Source organism: Plectrocnemia conspersa, unplaced genomic scaffold, assembly GCF_051122295.1.
Source record: "Plectrocnemia conspersa isolate PC_06_02 unplaced genomic scaffold, ASM5112229v1 ptg000012l, whole genome shotgun sequence".
NCBI classification, from domain to species: domain Eukaryota; kingdom Metazoa; phylum Arthropoda; class Insecta; order Trichoptera; family Polycentropodidae; genus Plectrocnemia; species Plectrocnemia conspersa.
The window spans coordinates 1,333,302-1,354,034 of record NW_028277176.1 but is presented as its reverse complement, the minus strand read 5'-3'; the positions used below and the strand labels follow the sequence as shown (position 1 = coordinate 1,354,034).

The following is a 20,733-nucleotide window of genomic DNA, read 5'->3' as shown; positions in this document are numbered from 1 at the left end:
GTGCAAAGTCCCCAAACATTTTTTAAATCTGCCGATTACCATGCAGAGCGGTTTCTTATAATCTAATTATTAATGTAGTTATTTGATCAAAGCAAAGAAAGGGTCGATTAGAGTAGTTAAAAATTTTAAGTATATTTTTGTAATTCAAATACATCGGACCTCTATTAAGAAAGCTTGCATATTTTCAAACATCTGGCACTTACCAACCTTTTTTTTTACGCAGCGATTGTAAAACATTTAAATTATTTGTACAAATTTAATTTTTTACAAAAAAATTGCTTATTTGAAATAAGAATTTTTGATTTGGCGTTTTTCACGAGAAATATTTACCGAGAAGAAACACTTTATTAAATTATTAATATATATTATAAACAGTAATGGTATTAATTTAAATCCCTGTGGTTACACTAAGAGATTTTCTCACTTATTTTAATTTTGGCGTTCTATTTTTGAAATAATTATCAAAGCATCTCAAGACTATTTCACTTAGAAATATATTATCATTATAAATGTATTCGGTTTGAAAAGCTTTCATGAAATATATCAATACTGTTCCAATAGCCATGTAATGCAAATAAGAACTGTAAATTAAACAAAATACAAGGAAAAATACCTTTTTTTGAAGTATTTTTCCTTATTTCTTACACTTTAACTCTATTTTTTGGCTTTATTTGTTTTAATTTTAATAATTAAAGCTTTCACGGCTGCCCGGTGAATTTTTTTTTTTACGAATTTAAAATAACTGACATTAAGATATTTAACCATTTAGACAAACAGATTAAATAGTCAGTAAAAATATTATTATTATAATATATGAGCAGTTAACAATTATAAAAAATAGAAATAATTTCTTACGTATGTGATTTTTGTGTAAAAATAGTTATAATAGATTATTCAGGAGCAATTTCATAATCGTTAATATCTAGCAAGATGTTAGTTAAAATATACCTAAAAATATCATTTAAAAGTAGAAAACAACTATAGATAAACGGAAAATAAAACTTGAAAACCGTCATATCGGTCCAAATCTTTATCACTTACATATTTAGAATACTAATAGGATAATATGTGATTTTTTATATAACAATATTATAATTTGATTTTAAAGGACCATTTTATTTAATATTTAGCAATCATTTGTTAAAATATAATTTAACTTATAAAAGTCAAACGTCAAAATATATTTAAGAAAACAACAAGTGAACATTTATTGAATATTAATATTGTCATGTTTCAAAAAATATATTTTTAAATAGCAATTTTTTTAACACGAACTTTTTACAATTTCTAAAGAATTTAGAAATTGCAGTAACTAATTTTAATCATGTGTTTCCTCTATTTGGTACCAAGACGTTTGTTAATAGAGAATTCTCCTTATTCGGTAACAAGCAGAGAAAAACTAAAATACAACATTCGAAGACCAATTGGCGAAAGTTTGGACATCGTCAAATGTAATTTATTGTCCAGCGTACCTACTGTGAGTTCACCCACCACGCTGCCTACACTCTTTCTACCGACCTTTCAAAAAGTATCTCCAAAACGTCCAATTAACGATCGTAATCGAATTCAATCCACACAATTTATTGCCGACCGTATTTATTGGCAGGTGCGTTGGGCATTTTCCCACCGGTACAAACCTCAAAAGTGCCGTTAAGCCTCGGGCTTTCGAGGAAACACGCGTTTTCTACACGTGTAAGACCGTTTTTTTGTATTCGTCTTTCTATAGCAATCTTGGACCTCACGCGGAGGCTTTGACTCGACAATCGCTCGATTGTAATGTGGTCTACGGCGCGGTCGAAAAGTTAACAGACCGCCCAAAAAAATCTTAAATCTGTCACTATTAAGGTTAACTATCCTATAAACTATTATACGTACAGTTTCACATATGAATATTGAAATACTATTTATTGCTTTTTTTTGCTACAAAATATTCCTAATACCATTGCGTAAATAAACCTTACAAAATAAATATGATTTAATAATACTTTATGTATTTCTTTCATTTAATATATCTAGCGTCGTACCTGTTGAAAGAATTAATGAATATATTTTTGCTTTTTAATCAAAACAGTGATAATTTGTAAAAATAACTAATTAAATATTATAAATAAGTACACCTAGTTATAGAAACACTCAAATGCGTTAGCTGTGGCCCAATGATATGAAATATAATATTAGGTAATTGAATAAAACTTATTTTCAAATTTCATGTTTTAAAATAAATCAACATTTTTGGCATTGATTAAGACAAAAATAATTTTGTTTTCATTATCATCTGCTTTATAATTATAGTTTTAAAAAATTACAAATATATTCGAATACTTCATCCAATTGAAAACTTCGAGTAATTGAGAACCCTAATTCGAGACTTTTTTTCAGATTTTCTTTGAATGATTACACGATAATTTCTGGTTTAGATTCATAATATTTAATAAAATGACATATTTTTTCTGGAAAAATTCAAGTGGCAAATGCCCTTACCTGCGCCTCCCCCTCTAAATGACGTCTATGTTGGCAAGCTTGTTGAGAAGCTGTATGGCTAGTGCTCAAGCGCTGACGTCTTGCCCGCGACAGGAAGAATAAGGGACGCGATCGCGACTCACTAAGGCATTCTAAAAATACCGGTTGTAGCAATTTCAAAAGTGCGTAAGCTATTTATTTCGGACCCCCCTCTCCCCATTTAAAAAAATGTCGCAACCCATAAATATACGTATTTTAATCTGCACTCCATCGCTTGGCTTCTGTTCGCCAATATAATTTTATTTCGCTATTTTATTGCTACCTGATATGTTTTGTTAAATACATTTCTTCCCGAGGGGGTCGAGACTCAATTCGTCAATTGTGGCCTGTCTTGTGTTCAGGGACGTCATTTCAACTTTTTTCAGGGGGGGGGGAGGCAAAAGTTTGCCAGTCAGTAGTCGTTTTATATAATATTTCCACTTCATTAAGATTCATAGTATTTCATTAAATTCAAATTCAAGGGGTCCTTGATTGAAATCCACGTCAAAAGCAATAAAATCGTGCCGTCGCCGTCGCAGTGGAAACACTCGGTTATCCAGCGTTCATATTAAGATTTATAATAAGATTTATTATAACAATATTACAACTTACGATAAGTGAGAATCGAATGAAGCATATCTAAACCGAATTTTGACTGATAGAGAGCGAAAATAAACAATCATCGCTTCTCAGAAGTCAAAAATCCACGTCAAAAGTAATAAAAGTAACAACATTTTATATAAGACTAGTAACATCGGTCAGAATAGCTATCATATTTTTCTGTACTTTTTTTCCGCTTATTCTCCCCTGAGAGAAAAGTTCTAATACTATAATTAGCTTGCGAACTTTTAATTAGTAGTTGAGTTTGGTTAATTCGTTTAGGTTAGGTTTGAGTTTAAACTGCAAATGGACGTTTTGCAACTTTCAAATAGAGTTTCATAGAAATTTTAGAGCAGCATATAATTTCACTGGCACCTATCAGTTAAATGATATTTCTGCTTGTAGAAATATATATAAACTGGTGAAAATGTATTTGAACTTCACTAGTGAAATATAACTTTACTGAAAAATACACATTCACGCATCTTATATATAATTGTTCTAAGCCGCTTCTTCCGGACGCGCATGCTTTAAAATGAAACATTATATGCTCAATATTCTACTCTGTAAATTGTATAGCTTTGTATGAACGGTGTGCGCATTCCCATAAAGCATGCATTAGGGCGCCATGTCGACGTCACATCTCGCGTCTCTTTCTAGCATCGTCTTAGAGGCGCCTCGCTACCGCTCGCGCCGACTATTACTATAGAACCTAACTTAACCTAACCTTTTTTTAATGATATTGTATTGATTTGTTCTCATTTCGGTATATCTTGTAATTGTCCAGCATCATCCAATCTATGACCAACTGATCCCGCGATCGCAGCGGCGTATGAAGCGACGCCTGTGAGTATTTGTGGAACTGATTTAGGCGCCGGCGTGAAACGTCATCGTGACGTCACTGTGGCGCTCTAACGCGTGTATATTGGGAATTCGCGAACGGTGTGGGTACTTCTCGGGCACCACACCCGCGTCCCGCAGATGCATTAGGCTCGGGAGTTTCAGCCCATGGGCAACTGAGATCCAACCCTGCCTGGCATTCGCTCCGGAATACTGCGCACTCCGGCGCTAGGCCAGACCTCCTTCCTTGGTCGTCGCGAAATGCTGTTGATAGTCTCCGGCATCAATAACTGTTGGAGAAGTATGAACGGTGTATATTAATACATGTGTACAAATTAAATATATTCAATTATAATAATAAAAATAAAAATTAAATTTGCTCCGATTGGTTTTCGAGCCGTCGGTAATGCATTATGTTGTTTCGACCAATAAAAAATAAGAATTCAAATATAAAACAAGATGGCCGACAGTAACGTGACAACAGTTTTAAATAATTAATATTTATAAATAAAATTTTGCTACGCGACAATAATTTTCATTTGTTCGATTTGACTGAATATAAATAATCGGATTGCAAATTAAGTAGGTGTGTTATAACTATGAAAATTAAATATATACATAATGTGTTGAGTATGAAAAAGTATGAAAATGTATATAGTACTTAATATAATAATATAATTTTACTAGCGCCTGCCAAATAAATTATATTTTCACTGATAAAAATATATGTATATCTACCGATGAAAATATGTTCAAAAATAATTTAACTGAAATGCTATATTTTAAAAATATTTTTGCGATAGGTGTTTTTTTATTTTCTTTGAAGGATTGCCCGAAAATTTTTGGCTTATCTTCATCATTTTATTGTAAAATGCTAATTTCTCACCTATTATAAAAATTCTAGATAATTAACAATTAGAGCTTGCAAAACCTCTTCCTTATTTAAATTTACTGTCCTAATTAAACGGAATGGTGTCTCAGATAACCGAAGTAATTTACTATTAGTTTAGATTTATAATACATTGAAAATGCATTAAATTGTCTGTATTATTGTGGCAAGATATTTTTTTTTCGTATACATACATCAATCGACTCGCACAACAAAAGTTCCAATTTCACTCGCGCAAAAACGAAAGTATGTAAGAAATGATTCTTTCGGCATTTCCTACCCATTATGTGCTTATTATTGACATGATTTTAATATGTTTTTCTTTATTATTATTTCAGGAAATCAAAAAGAACACGACACAGCCAGAGCTAAACACAATTGCGTCATACTACTTTGACGGTCAAGGAAAAGCGCTCAGGCCTATGGTCGCGATGCTTATGGCCAGAGCGATCAATTATCACATATACGGAGAAAATAGGTTAATATTTTACTTGTTGCGTGCCTATCTATCTAAATGATCGAAATTTTGTAACGGGTGTGACGTCATCGGTTTCAGTTTATTATCACAGCAGCGGCAAGTGGCGCTAATCAGTGAAATGATACATTCAGCATCCCTAATACACGACGACGTCATAGACCAGAGCGATTGCAGGCGCGGCAAACCCAGCGTTAATATTTTATGGAATCATAAAAAGGTAATTAATTTCGTTTGTATGTATTATTGTATATGTAATATTAAAATTGGCGGAGAAAGTTTCGCGAATGCGCGCTCGTTGATATCTACGCGTAACGGAACGGTTTTACTTGCCACTTTAATTAAGTTTATCGTGTTTTTATTAATTGCAAAATGTCAATAAACATTTGTAAATCGTTGAGTAAACGGTGAACTTATATTTTTGCATTTATATTAAAAACGACGTGTGGAAAATCGGTCAAGGCTTAATGCAATATGATTGATTGAGGTCAAGGTCTTGGAATATTTATATGTATAATTCATATGTTTAATTTTATTCGAGTGCATTTCGAGGATCGTTAATATCGATTGTTTACTTATTTAATTTAGAAATATGCAGTGGCTTAAAAAATATATTTACATATACATTTTGTATATATACTACATCATTAAGATTTTTTTATTATTAATTCAGAAAACAAATACTTTCGTATATATGTAAGTACAATGGAACCTCAGCTCACACTCGTTTATCAACGTTAATTATTATTTAATAAATAATGGAAACTTAAATGGTTTTACCATTACAGTCCAAAAGCATCTATGCCCATAATATTTTATATTTTTTAAAGCCATTTTAAATGACTTGATGATAAAATTTCTAGTATTTTATTTTATTATTACTCAAAGATACTTTTATCAGTATATTACGGTAAAAAGATTTAGTAATTTTGGAAACCATTTTTTAACAGTTGCTTAAAACCTTGATGTGTGAATTGTCATCCATGGTTCTCAATCTAAAAAGTTTTGTTTTTAAATAAATGAATTTACTGTTTTAATTCAACTCAATATTTAGACAATTTATTTTAAGAGTTGACTTGTCTATAACGTTGCGAAAATTAACCATTTGAGTGCCATAAGGACGGTGTCCACTTACGAACGACGACATAAATGCCGCTAGGACGCGGGTGTCCGTTCCTAGTTTTGTATTTTTTTTTTTGTAAAATAATTAAATATTTTTTTTCGATACTTTTTGGGTAATTACTTACATAAATTTGTTCCAATAATAAATATAAGCTCACATAATTTTTTTAAATATATGCCAAATTCGCGTTCTTAGCATACACCGCCTAATTTCGCTTGGCACTAAAAGGGTTAATTACGCTAAATGTTTTAATATAATCAAAAGTAATCCTTAGTTTTATTTGCGATACATTGTTCATGCTGAAGGATATTCTAATATATAAGGATGATCCAACTTCAGTTACCGAACTTTTTTTTTAAAAACAACACAAATTTAAAGATATCTATAGATTTTTTTATTAATCGAACGTTTTGATGTATTTCATTAATTATGAAAAATACAATTGAATTGCTGCCTCTGGAGCTTTTGCAGCAGCCGATTCTTTCGATGACTTTTTCATACATTTCGGGCGGTATAACTTGATGAATGTTGGGTTTTAGGTGCTCCAACGGCGCTAAATCGCATGATATTGCCTACCACTTGCCCCCTCCCACCATTGAATTTGGACAAAAAATTCATTTCATTTAATGAAATATTGTGAAAGTCAAAATGTTAAAAAAAATACTACCACTGACTAGCCAACTTTTGCTCCCCCCTTGAAAAATTCTCGGGTTATCTCTCAAAAAAAATCTATCCTCAAAATATTTTTTAAAATATGTCATTTCATTGAAATTATATCGGAATACATTTTCACCGGTAGATATATATTTTTACCAGTGAAAATATAATTTATCTGGCAAGTGCTAGTAAATTAATATGATTTCAACTTTTACATACGTAGTAATTTATATTATTACAGTGAAGTTATATTTTTACTAGTAAAATCCAAATACATTTTCATCAGTAGATATATGTTTCTACTAGCGAAAATATAATTTAACTTTTAGAATTCTCATTTGGTCAAGTCTAAAATACAAACTAAGCTAAACTAAGAAGTACTGACAGTATCGCATCTTCGATATTGTAATATATTTTAAAAATATGATCCTTACTAATATTACTACGAACTTCTAATATAGTGTTGGTCAAAATATATTCAAACAGGAGGGCGCAAAAACAATTATCAATTGTCAGAAGGCAAAAATTCACGTCAAAAGCAATAAAATCGTGTCGGTGCCGTCGCAGTAGGAACGCTCGGTAACGAGCCACAATAAAAACTAAGTTTTCACACATTTTAGAACAATATTTATTATATTTAAATTGCCATTTAAAATAAAATGATCATTTGTGTTTCTTGATATGTATTCATAATATTTATTTTTAGTTAATGGTTTTATTGAAAGTTCAATGATCTGATTTTTATATAACTGGTTTTCTATACGACTTTTTATATTGAATTACCATACATAAATTGCGATTTTATGTATTTTATCTTTAATAATGTCTTTGCACTTGGGTGCTGCTAAATAGAATAATAAGTCCTGTAGTATATGAACCTAATTGACCATATTCGTTCCCTGGAAGATACATTTTTTTTTAATTTGCGTTTAAGCAATTCATTACTTTAAGAATGTCATAAAATTAGAAACTACTGGGTTAAGCCAAAGAAAACCACTTTTATTTAATTGCCTATTGACGTCACTCACAATGTGCTTAACTCTTCTAGCAACTGTTCCCGCCGAAAGGATGATTGAAATACATATATTTTCCCGAGACACAGCTGCTTAATTAATTCACCATTAGTAAATGGTTGTAAATCCTAGAGAATCACTGTGATACTCCAAAATCAAGCGAAATACTCGTCAAAATGACGAGTAGCCCACATTCTGACGGTGAATATACTAAAAGATCCGAATTTTATGTACAGATATTTATATATACCGAATTTTATGTACAGTTATATTCATATAGATGTATTCAAATTCCTTAACAACATACCAATCTTCAGAATTAGTCTTTTCGTCTAGATAATAAATAGCCTTTATTAATGATTATGTAAAATAAACGTGTTACAACTGACATCTCTTTAATCGACATTATATGTTAAGTTTGGTTATTTTGATCAACTTACTCTCAATTTACATAGCAACCAATCACTCGGATTAATCGCTTATATAATACCACGCGTTTCTTTAACATGTGCGTTCGCCAAAAAAATATATGTATAATTATCAATAATTAACTGTTTGTCTGCGTATTCGGTAATGAGTTCTATTTGCAATTATTACGCAAGCTCTCGACAAAATGATCTGCGCGAATTTTACGTAATGCTTGTCGCAACAAACGCAACTGCACACAACTCTATTATTACAACTTTTATAATACATAATAATGTAACGTAATTTCATTTGGCTGATCAATATAAAAAACAACGAGACATTTTATATAGTTCTTGACATTGAACACGTTTTCTGAATAAGTTTATCTTGGATGGGTTGTTTTTTATTTATTTTATGAGTCGATCGACTGTAGGCGCCACGCTGTCTGTTGATTTTCATAGACTCGTCTGGAATGCAATGTTGTATAATTAAATCGTGTGAAGCTATGCGCTATTGTGTCAAATGGTCGAATGTGTTTTTATTTATGTAAGTTGCATCCGATTATCAACTTACGTCACTCTTAGATACTATGAGATTATAAATAAGGAATAAAATGCCATTAGAAATTAAGATAATACTTTTTCATACTAATTTTCAAGACTTTTTGTAGATCCTTTTTTTGTTTAAAATTAAATTTGTACTAATATTTTTAAACTATTGAATTTTTCACTGCATAAGAAAGGGTGAGTCTGTGATAGATGTTTGAAAATATGCATGTTTTCTTGGATGCTTTTAATGGAAGTCGAAAGTATTTAAATGGCAAAAATTTGTTTACGATTTTTTAACTACTATAATATGCCTTTGCATTGCTAATCTAAGAACTACATTAATAATAAGATAAGAAGAAACCCCTTTGCGTGGAAATCGGCAGATTGCAAAAATGTATGGGGGCGTGTACCTAACTTTTGACGGCCGGATGAGCGGGACTAAATATGTTATTCTTGTCACAAAACCACCCCCTGATCTTCGAGGGATGTATATGTTGCCTCAGTAGCAGCCTTGGCCCTCGGTTCCCTTCAGGGCCGAGCCCTTTGGCATTACTTGCGTTACTCTGCTATGCTTTGTTCGTCATCTGTAGTGCATCGAGCCCTACCTCAGACGGCCAGTCCGAGAGATCACTTCCCTCGAGGATTTGGGTTTTAAAGGGCGTATTCCAGCGTGCCAATCTTTTTTTAATTAATGTAAATTTATTATTTGTATACATTGAAATATAAATTAAAACCACTCGTTTTCTGTGGCGTTTTTATGCCCCCCAAGTCGAAAATAATTTATAAGTTAATCACAAGTGGATGTGTAGCTTAAATATAATTAAGGTTATTTTTAAAATATCATGTACTAGCTCTACAGAATAATTTTGAGTGGTCTTCGCTTCTGAGTGGGATTTGATCGTGTGCACGCGGTTGCATTGTATTAATTTTTTAATGAAATTATACACCTTTATTTTGAATTCTTTGTGACCTAGGCGACAGAAACATTCATGTAGTGGCAATCTGGCACATGTGTTTCCATCAAAGCAAAGAAAAAAAACAGGACAATTTTATAAATCCGTTGCTAAAATTAATACCTTCCATTCCGGAATATGAGAAGCACCCCCAGATCATCTTTCGCCACTTGACGATAAATGCATTGCATTGTATAAATTTATTTTACTCTCATCAGAGAACGACACTCTTTCTCAATCCAAAACAGTCGATTGGCACATTTCATGCGAGCTAAACGCATTTTTCGGTCAATATTGTTTTTTGCCAGGTATGAGACATTTATTTTTCATCAAATATTTCTCAATTACAGATATAAAACTAATAAGATACCTTCACTCTGCGATTCATTCTCTAGTAGGCTTCATATTATATATTTCCAAATATTCAACATATTGAGATCTTTCCGGTATTTAACCTTCGATATGATCGAATCAGTTTCGTTGAGCTAACCGCTTTTAAGCCACTGTTTGTATAAAACCGCTTAAAATAAGTATAACCCACGAACGAGATGGATATGAGCAAACATTAATACATGTGTGTGTGTGTGTAGTTATTTGCATTTTTAACGACTATTGACTATTTTATTGCAAAATTATCTGAGTAATTTTCGTAATTGACTATACTTAACCCAGAGCTGTGTTTACATAAGCTAACACACAAAATCTACACGCCACTTACGGATTCCTCCGGTTTTCGCATGTTTGCCCATTGCTTAAGTTAATCCCTTATCATTTTTATAGAGGAAATTGCAATTTTCTATATGGTGTTTTTCATTTTGCGATCTTATCCTTTTAATATTGTATGTGTGTATTTTTACAGTGAAGCTCACGCGATGTTCGATGCGCGTTGTTAAATTTTTGTGACGAGGTCGTCGTTGTTTAAAAATATAATATGACAATTGTAACTATTTATTTTGCCAGGTTTGACTACACTGAATACACATCTATAAAATTTGGGGTCAGTATTTAAGATAATAGCCCTTGAGAAAATTTCCTCATATTTACTCTTTTTTACATTATTAGTTTATTATTTTAACCAGACACTAAAACAATAGTTAAATTGTGTTTCAACTTATATTTTACTTCTTAAATTAGTACATATTTAATAAATTATATTATTTATATTTTCTTAATATACTAATATTTATATTTCTATAAAGTAACATACACGATCTTAATTATTATAATTTTTTCGCTACAAACCAATTGCAACATAGTGATAGTAGAATCTGAAACATGATTGATGTATACGTTTTGAAATGCATTTACTCCTAAAAAAACTGTAACGTCATATATTATATATTTCACGTATTCCAGCGGTTAAGACCCAATTAAACTTACATAAATATTACGATATATTCGGTTGCTCGCTTCACCTCGCTACCGCAGATAAGTCTTTTGCCATTTATCGATGATTGTGGCTTTCTATCCTATAATTTATAATACAATATATGATTGTTAAAGTACCATAACAATGCAATAGTATCAGTTACATAGTAAGCTTACTTAAGAATGGATTATATCGTAGTGTCATATTATTTAGGGGTTCAAATAGTTGTGTCGTATTTGTCTGTTAATATGACTTTTTTGTAATGTAAAGTTTCTCAATCGGCGTTTATTAATTATTTCTTAAAATTTCGCGTTATCTTTCGCTCGCGACACGGAAACACATCGATCGAAAGTCTTGTCAGACTTTCACTTCCAAAAAAGCAATTTTGCAAGAACGAGTGCTCTTTTGGGATGGGCTTCTGTAGTCTTCTTGTCTGTCTATCTTTCCGTATTTTGCAACATAATTTCGATCACTCACTAATAGTATATCCGACAATACTTCTATAATTGAGACGCAGCATCAATCATCTAACGCATTTTTATGAATAATCAACCTTGACATAATTTTATATTTTTTGTTTAGTTTATTTATTAAAAAGTAACATAAAAACATTATTTTTTTATTTTAAACTGCTTACAATTTATGTACATATATTTACATATAAATAAAATAATATTTAATTAGTTATTAATAATAGATTTACATTATTATCAGATATTTGCTTAAAATTATAATCTTTAAAAATGTGTATTTTTATGGTGTATGTATATTTGACATTTAAGTTGACATGAAAAACACTAAAATATAAACGATGTACATAAAAAATAAAGTAAAAAAATATTTTGCTGTTTTTCGGAATCTTCCAAAAACATTTTTTTTTAAATACTCATACTACCTTAAGACGAATTGACGAAAGGTTCCAGATTACTGCTTTTAAGTATTTTGCGTTAATCCACATTATTTGTTAAAAATACTTTTAAAAATAATTTTCAAATCTTATATTTCATATCAATGGGTAGTATAATTCGAATCCTATTTTTTTTGTGTATTTCTGTACATTTTGTATGTTTGGCGTGCCGAAAAATGGAATTAAACAAATGCAATAATTGAATTAAATTACAAATTTAATTTAATGAATACATCAATTGAATTGAAATTGCATATCCTTTACTAAAATATAAATTTTTCATATCAATGGCATAAAATCTTAATCCTAAAAAGTTTGTGCAGTTGTTTACTTTTTGTATGTTTGGCGTGACGATAAACTAGATTAAACAAATTCATCGATTAAGTTTCAATTTCAATATGACATATTCTCTATTTTTAGAAGATATATTTTTCATATCAATAGGCGGAAAATCTTAATCTTAAAACGTCTTTGTGCAGCTGTGTACCTTTTGTATATTCAGCCTATCATAGACAAATAGAAATTAACACATTTTAAAATGCAACATGAAAGTAAAAATTATGTAAAAAATGTAAAGTAAAAATTATGTAAAAAATTTTTTTTAATTTTTTTAAATGCAAATTAAGCTCCTGAACGCTTTTTACATACGACATTTTTCAGTAGGATTTGATTTTGCAAAGTTATGACACTTTTAATTTTTACATTGGCCGCCATTTTGTAAAATAATTTTATATTTTTTTTTTTCATACAGAATGTATAGGGGGTGCTCAGTAGTTCCATACGATACTAAAAATTTAATTTAAAATCTTCAAAACCAAGCAGTTAAGAGCGTTAACTCTTCTGAAAGTCTCAAAATGGCTAGTATGGGGGTCCGATCGAACTGATACATCGCTTGTCTTGAAGCAAAAAACTATTTTTTTTATATTTTATTTGGATGTATTTTAGGCTTTTAAACGTTTCATGTATAGCGAACTTTTAGTTAAAATTTAAAACTACTGAGTTATGAGTGATTGAATTTTTATACTTGTCGCCATTTTGCAAAAAATTGACACATTGGATTTTGCTAACAAACATACACAGGGTGCTTAAGAATTCTACACTGTCACCAAAATTCAACTTTTAATCTGTATAAATAAGCTCACACTGACCTTAACTATATTACAAGTCTTATGAGCGTATGTATGGGTGGGGTCGATCGACTCATAACACTAAACATGTTTTGGAAAAAAAACTTTTTTTTTTAATTTTTAATTTTTTAAACGATATCGTAAGTTTAATCGAAAGCTCTATTTCGTATCAAAAATTCAAGTCTATATCTTTTTAAGGAACCAAATACAAGCATTAAATAATTGCCAAGTCGCATAATAGCTCTATGTGGGCCCGGTCAATTTACCTGTTTTTAAGAAAAACATAATAATTAAAAAAAAATTTTTAAATGCAAATTAAGCTTCTGAACACTTTTTGCATACAAAATTTTTCAGTAGGATTTGATTTTGCAAAGTTATGACACTTTTAATTTTTACATGCATATTCCTAGGATACAAATACGGATATCTCATAAATTTTCTATTAATTCTCTTCAACAACAAAAAGTACAATGGAGCCATATTCGAGGACGTTACAAACTAGCGTATTGTACGAATCGCCAACTAAAATATTCTGTAAGATTTTATATCAATAATATTTATCACGTCTTTACATAATAATATAATATATACATAGCTAGCAAGGTTTCTGATTTTTTTCACACACTATTGCTAAATTAAGACTTGATTTATTAATAAATTTATATTTTAACAATGAATATTAAACATTAGAGACACGTACAAACACATTCCAAAGTAAACAATAACCATTGAATTTCTCAAACGATAAATTATTGTCTTCTCTCTAAGGCAATAATAACAAAAATAAATATGCACATACTAAAAAGAATTTATCGATTATATTGATGATATATTAAAATTTAATGAAACCTTGGACCACTCGTTCACATGCAGCATCTGAATCTTGCGCAAGACGCAAGATAATTGACCAGACCACCCTATAGTTCACTGTCAAACGAAGTAAAGATATGTATTACTATATTATCTTAAATTATGACATCCTTAATTTTTATTGTTATACTTAAGTAATCAAATCAATATGTACGTGATTAGTTTTTATTTGATAGTGTGTTTTTTACATGTTTATTTATTTTTTCATCATCATCTCAAAGAGTTGATCTTATCGAACGGTACCGGGGCCCTTTTTGACGGACAGTAAAAATTAACTGTCATCCGGACCGCGGGCCCTTGACCACTAATGACCACAGAATGCAACGCAATGCAGTTAGGTTGCGATTGAAAATAATCGATGGGTCGATGTTGTAAACGCGGCACTACATTATCGGTCATTGTTGGTGGGCTATGCAGGGGTTTTAAATCATCTCAATGTTATCTATTTAAACTTTGATTCAATGATTGTTATTTTATATTACCATGTTTAATTATACTTAACAATATTAATTACCCATTAACAATTGGGCGTGCGAGCGTAATGAACAATGCATGTATAAAGCGAACAAAGCAAAATGACCGATTTTATTGCAAAAGTTAATGTCTTATGGTTTTACATTTTCGCAGCGGCGTGTCCGATCATTTCGAACATGCATTTTCCATTTCCCAACGCGAGCTTTCGCCGACTGTGCCAATTTTCGATAATGCAATTCGAAGCGTCCCAAAGCTTGCAATGTGCGCTTTTGTGGGCATTCATAATAATAATTATCGTATGTTATGCCACGTGTTGTAATCGGTCACTTTGCGCAACTAAGTTCACTCGTCGTGCGTGGTATGTGCGCTCACTTGGAAGCTCCTCCTCTCCTTTTTTTAAATTCGATTTAGATTACCGACCGAAAATCAATAGACTTGAAATAACACGTTCGAGATAAAGCGAGGCATGATGGATTGTTATTTATGAGATAATTGGACGGTCAAGTTAAATAAATCGTTAAATCTCAATCGGTCACTTTGAGTAGGCGTTAACGCGACCTTATCTTACTATTAATCATTATAACTATAAAAGCCTAGACGTATTTTAAAGAGACAGTGACATCGATGCTCTAATTTCCCGAAGAGTTGGACGATTTGACACCAAAGTGATTGTTTTGAAAAATATATTAGAGATCAGGAACAATAAATAGCGAGTAAAGCACAATGTTTATTTAAAAAGTTTTTAAGAAATGAAAGAAACAATGTTTCAAATGGAGTTTTTACTATTTTATTCTCCACTTAAATACAGATAATATACTAAAAAATTACTTTTCTCTTTTTTAGGACGTTTTTTCTAATGAAAAATATTTTTCCCAAAACAAATTTATTTTACAAAATAATCTCCATCGACAAATACAACATTCTTCCATCGATCAGGCAAGTTTTTAATCCCACTTTAATAAAAACTGACTGTGAGTTAAAATATTCAGAAACTTCATTAACACTATTACATTTTTTACCATCTAAATTATGTTGTAGAGACTTAAATAAATATTAATCTGATGGTGCTATATCGGGAGAACATGGAGGGTGTGCAACAGTTTTCCATCCGAGAGCATTAATTGCTTGAAATGATGGCAGGCGCGTCGCTTTGTTCTCGTCGCTTATTGCGTGTGGAACACACGTGCCTTGTTTCCACGCTTTCCTAATATTTTTTAAACTTCTTTGAATGCTAGATCATGAATATATCCTGTACTATCTGTACTCCTCTATATTAGCTTGAATTTCTGCATCGATCATTTTTGTGTCCTACTTCCAGGCTTGTCTTCCAAACAAAAATTTTCACATTTAAATGTTTTGAACCATTTTTTAAATTGACGAACTAGTAAAACTTAATCATAGATGTCACAAATGTTTTTTATTGCTGTAGTTGCCGATTTTTTTTTGTGAAATTCATACAGCATACATGCGCGTAAAAACACCTTACTTGGAACGAAACCTTCCATTAAAACATGGGGGTGTTTACGGATTTCTTATATAAGAGTGCTGATCAAAATAAATTCAAACCGAATTTTGATCAATAGGAGAGCGCAAAAACAATTATCACATTTCAGAAGTCAAAAATTCACGTCAAAAGCAATAAAATCGTGTCGAAGCTGTCGCAGTGGGAACGCTCGGTGACGAGCGTTCCCACTGCGACGGCTTCGACACGATTTTATTGCTTTTGACGTGGATTTTTGACTTCTGAGAAGTGATAATTGTTTTTTGCGATCTCCTATTGGTCAAAATTTGGTTTATATGTTCCTCATTAAATTTTTAATATTATTAGAAAAGTAGTACTGCTCGTACCCACTTCCTCGGATTTTATTTCTTTTGTTATAAATTGACGAGAAGCACTTTTTAAAGCTGCTAAGGGGCGGTGTCAATGCTTTGTTATGTCTTTAGAGCGCCCTAGAGAGTTGCGATCGCGTCCCTTATTCTTGCCCATTGAGGCAAGGACGTCAAAACTTGAGATCGCTTTTCTTGCACGAGCCATTTAGCTCAGCAAGATCAAAATTCGAGCGAGAATAATTTAGTAGTCACATCGCCAAAATGTTCAATACTTTAAAGATGCTCAGATTCTTTATGCGAAGCGCGTGTAACATAAGTCAATTACTGTCGATTCGTGTTAGTTCGTATTTTTCAGAAAAAATATATATCTACAAATCGTATCCGTATTTGTATTTTATTGCTTTTTTGATCGAAGTTGATTGCTTTTGACGTGAATTAATGACTTCTGAGAAGGGATGATTGATTTTTGCGTTCTTCTGTTGGTCAAAATTTGTTTTATGTTCGTAGTGTGAACGCTAGAGTACCGAGCGTACCCACTACTACGGCGACGGCACGATTTTATTGCTTTTGACGTGGATTTTTTGCGTAATATTGTTATTTAAAGTCTGCACATAAACGTTATAAATAAAAATATGCTTGAATAGAAAATTAAAACTTATATATAAATGATAATATCTTAGTAATCGACATGTACACATGATAGATGTAGAAAACAAGAAAATTATAGATTAATATTTTAATACATACATTGCATTGAATAATTAAGAGTACATATTTTTATAGGTAATGCAAAGTATTGTACTACATACATTGCTTTGGCGCTACGAGATTCGGGTCGTAACTACGGCGCGAAGGGCCGGCTGTCTCGGGCCCATTCGATTAAATTCCATAAATTTATTGCAGTTATCCTAGATCTATTAAAAGTTTTTATTCTTAATTACGATGTTTGACTTTTAAATTAATAATTATAGCTAAATTATTAATTTTTTTTTTTGTAATTTTTAACACATTTTATTGTTTATTAAAAAAAACGTTATAGATATTTTGTGGCAATATTGCATAAAGCGGCTTATTATATGCTATGTGGTCTGCTATGACAAGTTTGATTATCTTATTAATTTTTCCTCGTTGATCTGATTTAATATGTTTAATTATTATTATTTGGTTTTCTTGTTGTTTATGCGTTTAGTTGTTTTTTTTCAATTAAATATTATTACGTCTACAATAATATATAATAATATATTGTTTTTGGAATTAAGTTACATTTGCTTAATTTTATTTAAAAATAATGTTTATGTATGATGTTGCGAGTACGCTCCTGTTGGATCATAGTTCAGGCTTTCGGCGCCAGTTTGAAGTTTTAATTTTTTATATGCGTATTTATTTGTATGGAACGGCCGTTCTATGTAATTCTCTGTTCTGTGGTTTTTCTCTCAAAACAATTACCGCTAAAATAGCACCCATTACGAATAGGACTACAAAATCTTACAAAAGAAGTTTACACTAATGTTCATTATGTTCACTGTTATGCACATCAGCTGAATTTAATTTTTAAGAAAGTCTGTTCTTCACATGCTCTCCATAACGAAATTAGTAAAACACAAGTACCGAGAGTTTATGTGAAACACTAACTTTCGTTTTAAGATAGTGAATTGTATAAAATCTAACTTCTGAAATGTCTTAACAAAATCATAAACAATGAAGGATGATACGATAAAAGCGTGTGGGAATCGGTTGGTTTTAAAAAGATTTTGAGTTCAACAGCTTCTTATCTTTTTTATACAATTTTAAAACATGTCGATGTACTTTCCAACACATTGCAATCAAATAACAGCAGCAATATCATTATCCCTTAATCTCGTACTTTATATTTATGATAATGTAAGTGTATATATATATAAATACACATATTAGGGACATATTACTATAATTATAAATATGTACATCGATAAAATTTAAAATCAGTTGATTATTCAGAAGTGGAATTTTTTGGGATAGTACCGCATATAAAAAGTTGAAACGCCTACTAAATAAATTATATTTTCATTGGTAAAAATTTATATTCACTAGTGAAAATGTATTCCAATATGATTTTACTAAAAAATATATTTTTGGGATAGATCTGTTTTATTTTTATTTTTTGCGGGATAACCCGAGAAATTTTGGTATATAATCAGGTACACCATTACAGTTTTTTCTATGGTGGGGGGGGGGGCTAAAGTTGCCCAGTCAGTGGTCGTTTTTTTAATATTTCGACTTCCTTAAGATTTATAGTATTTCATTAAATGACATTCTGGCCAAATTCAAGGGGAGGGATATGCCCCACCCAAATGCCGTCAATGCTTTCTCTCAATTTCAGACAAGATATCATCTGTAGCTTGCGATGCAAATCTATTAGTTCTCCGGTGGTCAACTATTTACCAACTCTTAAATATCATCCTCATTCACTTACAGTTCCATGTTTTTCACCAAATACATAAATTCTCCGCCAAATGGAAGCTCCCATTCAACGCAATTAGGCCTCACTTTTCTCCGAGCGGAATTTAAGGTTCTCTTGGTAACCACACCCCATGCCTTATCGATGATTTTAAGACAGCTCACGATGTGGAAATGATTGTTCCATAAGTCTCTAGGGTAAGATGTGTTCCTTCAGTTGAAAATGTGATTTAGTGTAGAGCTTTTTTAGGTCCAAAATGCCCTGCTCACTTGATGATAAAAAAATTCTTTAGTAAGTCGATTTTGAGTGATAATTTTTTTTAAAAGGTATGTAAGAATCATTGGTTTAGATAGGGGTAAAGTGGCGCAATAAGTACTGCTTGTATTGCAAAACATCGCTGATTTATCAAGTCAAAAAAAATTTAAAATGCTTGTATTGCAAAACACTAGTAAACCAAGTTATTAGCAATCTATCTCACCCTCTAACTAATTTCTGATCTGATTCTAGATTTTAAATAAACCTGTTTCAACAGTGATCAATACGAATAAAATACTGTAGTTCATTTGTACTAATAATCGATGGAAAATCTGACTTGATAAGTATTGAATATTCAACCGTTCTCAAATATTAGAAATATTTAATATATTCAAATATGTACTATTATATATTGACCTTTCAAAATCGCACAAATTTAATGCTTATGTGGTGTGATACGTAATAAATAATATAATCATGTGCAAATTTTGCTTGTGTAAGATTCAGACTTGACCTCAAATTTCTATTTCCTCCCATGTTTTTTTATGATAGATACGAATATATGTTGTGCATATGTAATACGGACGTTATACCATAGCTTTATATAATAATTAGATCAATTTAAAAGCGATGAACTTTTGATAATGCCAGTATCAAGCTGTGAGATAACGCGAGAAATTCTTCGTTTGGTTTTCTTCCTCCGAAAGAAAGTGTATGGGAAAGTGCCATCGTTGCGAAGCTTCTCACGCCTAAAAAATGTGTCAAAAAAGTGTGAGAGTGCGTTTGATTTTGGTGGTATTTCGGCTATTGTTTCGGATGTGGTTCATTTTTCTTATCTCGATAAAACTGGACGAAAGATTGAGGGAGCCGCGGTCGATGCTCCCCACCAGATTCGTCGAATGTTGTCCGTCTTCTGCCACCTGTTGCCGCAGAAAGAGAAAGTCGCAACTGAACCGACGAGAATCGCTCATGAATTAATTCGCTTTAGCGCCTATAAATGTGGAAAATTGTCGACATAGTTTAACGTAATTCACGTAAAGTACCATTTTTAGATTATGAGGATTTTACTTGTTTTTATCAGAGGCGGATTGTCGAGTAAATTAGGTCGTGGCACACATGTTGTGCCATCGGCCTGTCAAGTGTTAATTCAAATTCTACATTAAATCTAATATAGTCAGAGAATTTCTGAAAATCTTGAATCAAAAATTTTGCTAATTGCTTATACACAACACATACATATAAAACATAAAAAATATATATAAAAAAACCTACCTAAAAAAAAAAAAATTGATAATGTCGGGACCACAAGTAATAGTTGCCATGAAATTAGTCACGAAAGACTTGGTAAATAGTCTTATATTTATTTATTTTATTAATTTATTTAGCTAATACAGCTAATTTTTTATACACTAAACAAACATACATATAAAATATAATATAAAAAACGTACTTTGATATT

At 31.2% G+C, this 20,733-nt stretch overlaps 1 protein-coding gene across 1 annotated transcript in view; it reads left to right on the top strand.

Annotated features, from left to right (window-relative positions):
* qless (decaprenyl diphosphate synthase subunit 1 qless) overlaps window positions 1–20,733 on the top strand; it is a 120,240-nt gene that overhangs the window by 79,063 nt on the left and 20,444 nt on the right. The window contains exons 3-4 of the mRNA XM_088200588.1: window positions 5,167–5,306; window positions 5,385–5,523. Of these exons, the coding sequence (XP_088056714.1) occupies window positions 5,167–5,306; window positions 5,385–5,523 (279 nt within the window). The remainder of the gene's footprint in view (window positions 1–5,166; window positions 5,307–5,384; window positions 5,524–20,733) is intronic.